General features: G+C 44.3%; 1 protein-coding gene across 1 annotated transcript in view; it reads left to right on the top strand.

Moving 5' to 3' along the window:
* Nucleotides 1-4,931: 4,931 nt before the first annotated feature.
* Nucleotides 4,932-5,579, top strand: part of CALM1 (calmodulin 1) — an 8,112-nt gene continuing 7,464 nt past the window's right edge. Inside the window, exon 1 of the mRNA XM_008698739.2 lies at nucleotides 4,932-5,151. Within this exon, the coding sequence (XP_008696961.1) occupies nucleotides 5,149-5,151 (3 nt within the window). The 5' untranslated portion in view covers nucleotides 4,932-5,148. The remainder of the gene's footprint in view (nucleotides 5,152-5,579) is intronic.

The raw sequence follows: 5,579 nt of genomic DNA, 5'->3' as shown, positions 1-5,579 counted from the left end.
GTATTCCTGGTGCCTAGAAGAGTGTGGGTACAAGAAATACTCAAATAGAGCCCTGTTTTGAGGCAGATCTAAATATGTAAATGTATTTTCTGAATATATACTAGTGAAAATCAGGACTTGTTTGTATTAAATTTTTTTTAAAGATTTTATTTATTTATTTATTTATTTATTTATTTATTTATTTATTTATTTGAGAGATTGAGAGCATGAGTTGGGGGGAGTGGAGCAGTGGGAGAGGGAGAAGCAGACTCCCTGCTGAGCAGGCAGCCTGACGTGGGGCTTGATCCCAGGACCCTGAGATCATGAGGCAGACACTTAACTGACTGAGCCACCCAGGTACCCCTGTTTGTATTAATTGATGTCTTAACATCAGGTTTTGCTGCAAGACAGTTTTGTGAAAGAGAAACCTAAAAGACCAAATCCTGGAGATACAGCATGGAGCAGGACCAGGATTAGGGAGCCCTCAGAGTTCTCTCTTTCTGTGACAGCACAGAGTCATCACCTAAATGTCCCACAGGCAGCACTCACCTCACCTCTTTAGGCCTCTTCTGCAAAATGAGAAACGTCTTCCAGCTACAAAGCATCACAAAATAAATGTTGTTGTTTTTAATTTTAGGTCGTTGATGTATAGTGCCATATTGGTTTCCGGAGTAAAATCCAGTGATTCGGGGCGCCTGGGTGGCTCAGTCTGTTAAGCATCTGCCTTTGGGTCAGGGCATGATTCCAGGGTCCTGGGAATTAGCCCTGCATGGAGCCCCGCAACAGGTCCCCTGATTAGCAGGGAGTCTGCTTCTCCCTCTGCCTCTCCGCCCCCTCCCCTGCTTGTGCTCTTTCTCTCTTGCTCACTCTTCCTCTCAAATAAATAAATGGACTCTTTAAAAAAGAAAAAAATAATTCAGTGATTCATCACTCACATACAACACCCAGTGCTCATCCCAACAAGTGCCCTCCTTAATCCCCATCATCTATCTAGCCCCTCCCACACCTTCCCTCCTTCTGTCAGCCCTCAGCTTGTTCTCTATAGTTAAGAGTCTCTTATGGCTTGTTTTCCTGTCTCCTTTTTCTCTCTTCCCGCTTCCCATATGTTCATCTGTTTTCTTTCTTAAATTCCACATATGAGTGTAATCCTATGGTATTTGGCCTTCTCTGACTGACTTACTTCATTTAGCATAATATGCTATAGCTCCATCCATGTTGTTGCAACGCGCAAGATTTCATTCTTTTTGATGGCTCAGTAATATTCCATTGCCGACACATATGCCACATCTTACAAAGTAAATGTTTTGCTTTGAGTTTTCTTTCACAAATACGCTGCTCCTTGTGTGGGAGATATAGTTATTACTACATTCCTATGATCTCATTCTACTTTCAAATCCTTGGATAAGAAGTATTTTTTTTAAGGCCCCCTGGGTGGCTCAGTTGGTTAAACGTCTGGTTTCAGCTCAGGTCATGATCTCAGAGTCCTGGGATCGAGTCCCACATTGGGTTCTCTGCTTAGCGGGAAGTCTGCTTCTCCCTCTTACTCTCCCTTTGTGTTCTCCCTCCCTCTCTCTCAAATAAATAAATAAAATCTTAAAAAAAAAAAAGAGGAAGTATTTATTTAAAAAACAAATTTAAAAAATTTTTTTACGATTTTATTTTTAAGTAATTCCCATACCCAACGTGGAGCTCAAGCTCACAACCCCGAGATCAAGAGTCACATGCTCTACAAACCAGGGACCCCTAAAAAACAAATTTTAATCTTAATCTTTGTGCTTCTTCCTCCCCCCAAGAAAATTAAATTAAAAATAAATTCTACTAAATTACAGGAAATAGTTATAGTGTAATGTCCAAAGTGCTTGGAGCTAGATATTTGGGTTCTACTGCTTAAATTAGGAAAATCACTGAATCTCTTTGTGCCTATTTCCACATAAGGATAATAATACCTGCCTCATGGGATGGGCAGGAGAATGAAAAAACGCGTTTAGCACAGGGCCTGGCCATAGTCAGTGCTCAGCAAAAGTTGTTTTCTTTTCTCTCTTTCTTTCTTTTTGTTTTTTAAAGATGTATTTACCTATTTTAGAGAGAGAGAGAGAGAGAACATGAGCAGGAAGGGCAGAGGGAGAGAGAATCTCAAGCAGGCTCCACACTGAGCATGGAGTCCAACATGGGGCTTGATCTCACAACACTGAGATCATGACCTGAGCTGAAATCAAGAGCTGGCCACTTCACTGACTGAGCCTTCCAGGCACCCCTAAAAATAAAATCTTTAAAAAAATTATGATATAATCGCTTCTCAGCTTTTTGGCTAAGATCAAGTGTAAAAATATTATTATTAAAAAAAAGAATCTAATCAAACCATAAGAGACTCTTAATCATAGGAAACAAACTGAGGGTTGCTGGAGGGCAGGTGGTGGGGGAATGGGGTAACTGGGTGATGGACATTAAGGAGGGCATGTGATGTAATGAGCACTGGGTGTTATATAAGACTGATGAATTACTGGCCTGTACCTCTGAAAATAATAATGCAATATATGTTAATTAATTGAATTTAAATAATAAAAAGAGTCTATTTGACTTTAATGAAAACCCAGTGATCATCTAGGTAAAAGAATCTTCTTCGTGAAATAGGCAAATCCCTCACATTGTATGTTTAAAGTTTTCAGATACTGATTTCACTAATATATAATCTAATATTAGAGTGCCTGTGCAAGGGCCTATGCTCTGTTTCATGCGCCATCTTTGACTCACAGTAAGATCTTGGGCAAGTCACTGAACTTCTCATATTTCAGTGTGTCAAGCTAGCCAAAAACTTAAAGCATGACCTCACTACAAACCCAGTAGACTTGAAAGGTGAGATGTGCTTTGATACATTAAAGAATTATCAAAAGAGAACTTAAGCTAGTAAAATTATATAAAGAATCAGAATAATGAATTTTACTATAATGGGTAAAATGATTCTAAAATGCACAGTTTTTAGCAAGTCATGAAAAAGTTACAAAGTTTCTTATTTGAGTGAACTTGGTTAAATGACAGGGAGAAATATTATTTTCAAAATCACAGATTATAGAATTTAACCAAAATAATTATAAGGAATGGAAGACAGAAACTAATGAATCCTTAATAATTAAACACATTTCATTTCCAAGCCATTATTTACCTGTACTTATACAACGTGTACTGTATTTTAAAATGTAAAATGTATTTCACTAAGTACGATATGAAAAAAACTGAAGAAAATACAAATTCCTTTAGAAATGAACCAGTTTTAAGATGTATTTGTCCAATTAGATTTGTAACTCACCAGATTATTGAATACCCTTTAAATGATTTCGTATTAGTCCCTTTCCTTCTATTTCCTTATTTCCAACTCTCCCACTCAGGTTTCCTGACATGAGCAAGAACAAGATGAAGGAGAGGAAGAGGAAGAGGATTTGTGAAGTAAATAATATCTTTTTAATCTGCAGAGAGAAGGCAACACCATTCCCTGGCTTGCTGCTGCAGCCTCTCTCACTCTTTCTGCAGCATTTCAGAAGGAACAGCCGTAAGAACAGTTCCAACAGAGGTTATCCCAGAAGTCTTGTGGCATCTGCAATGTGCCTGAACATTTTTCATTTTAAAAACATCTTTCTGCAAATTTTTCAAAGCCAGAAACAAATGTAACCAACGGAAGCCCTTTCTAGCTTCTTTTGTCAATTACACACTTTGCACATTCTCTGAAAGAGTAAACAAATGATAAATTACAACTGTTGCCCAGGCCCTGTAAACAAAAGATCAAATTCTGTGTGCTGCCTTGGCGAGAAAACTAACTGCAGCATTTTGTCAAGATTTTAACAAGTTTTGGTTTCAAATTAATAACTGAAATTGCCTTTTTTTAGTTTACAGAAAAATTGAAAACATTAGTAAATTTAAAGATAAAATATTTTAAAGAAAGGAACAGAATCCAGATTGTACATTAAAATATAACCTAGCTCCATTGTAGAGAGAACTTGCTGTTTGTTCCAGCTCTAATCTAGGGGATTCTAAGTGCCTATTTTTCCCCCTTCTTTGTTTTTATGACTAAAGACCCGATCCCTCTCAGGACCGGGAAAATTAAGAAAAAAACAAAAATCAAAGCATGGGTTTTAAGGTCTATGGAAGGTTCACACAGGTACTTTAGTTTCAGTTAAGACTAGAGCCAGGATGAATAGTATTTTCCGTAGGAAACAAAACAGTTAAGGGAGAGATATTATTCAGGCATACAAAAAATATTCAGTGGAAACGTGAAAACATTAAAAGAAGACTGGCTAAGCATATGAGCATGACACAGATTTAGCAACTCAGCATATATAATTTGTTTCAGAAATTGCTTCAAATTTTTAAAAGAAAAAACATCTGACCAATTTCTTGCCCGAGGAAAACTGCCATGGCCGTTCCAGACCCTCTCCAAGGCAGGGGAAGGTGTGCAGTCAATTCTCTGTTCCCAGCTCCCCGCAGCCGCCCCCTGACCCAGGACCTCCTGAAACTCTCCGAACGGAAGGCGGCCAGCTGGGGACCCCAGGGCGCGGGACCCTGGGGACCCGACCCGACTGCCCCAGGAGAAGGTGTAAAAGATGTGAGGTGAGGGGGGTGTCCCACAGGTGGAGGTGGGGCTGGGCTGAGAGGCGGACAGCTTCTCACGTCCAGGGCCGCCCCGGGTCGGGGCTATGGAAGCACTCTGCCCTACTCCAGCCCCAGATGAGAGTATCTGGGGATTCCTCGCCCCACCTGCCTCTGCCCCGGCCCCACGACCTCCCGCCTCTCTCCGAACGCTTCGCGTCCTGTGGCCCCAGGCTGGGCTAGCGGCGGGCGCGCCGGGGCGGCGGGAGGCGGGACGCGCCGGGGGCGGGGCCAACCGGGCGAGGCCCGGCCCTCCCAGCACCGCTCCGAGCGAGCCGGCAGCGGCCGTGGCGGAGGGATACGGAGCGCCGTATATATACCGCGGGGCGCAGGCTCGCACTCCGGCAGTGGTGCTGGGAGCGTCGCGGGAGCGGTGCCGTTACTCGCAGTCGGGCGGCGGCAGCGGCACAGCGCTGAGCGCACATTGCGCCTTAGCAGCAGCAGCAGCAGCGGAGGTACCCCAGCCGTCACAGCCCCTGCGCTGGTGCAGCCACCCTCGCTCCCTCTGCTCTTCTTCCCTTCGCTCGCACCATGGTAGGTCGGGAGTGGTAAACGGCGGCGTAGCAGCTGCCTGCTCATGATTTCTTACCAAATTTTTAGTTCACGCCCCCCCTTTTTTCGGTGGGGGGGGTTTCCTCTTTTCCGGGAGTTACGCAGCAGCTGTAGTTAAGAAGGACGCGTTTTGGGTTTGCATTTCGGTTTTCTCGGCAGGGTTTCTTATTTAAATTTTGGTCCTTCTTGGAGCTGGACTTGGCCGTGGGCTGTTCGCGGGCAGGGGCTCTGGCCGCAGCTGCACCGGGGCCTTCCGCATCCACCCCCTCCCCCAGCCCCGCACCACTGCATCCAACGCGCCGCACCCGGGCTTCCCGCAGCGCTGCGCCTGAGCCGGGGCCCCGGGGGGCGGGGGAGCCGGGCGGGGCCGGGCACTCGATTCCCCCCCCCCCCCCCCCCCCCCCCCCCCC

Source organism: Ursus maritimus, unplaced genomic scaffold, assembly GCF_017311325.1.
Source record: "Ursus maritimus isolate PB19 unplaced genomic scaffold, ASM1731132v1 scaffold_25, whole genome shotgun sequence".
In the NCBI taxonomy this organism is placed as follows: Eukaryota; Metazoa; Chordata; class Mammalia; order Carnivora; family Ursidae; genus Ursus; species Ursus maritimus.
Note: the sequence above shows the minus strand (reverse complement) of the source record. Positions and strands in the feature narration are given on the sequence as shown.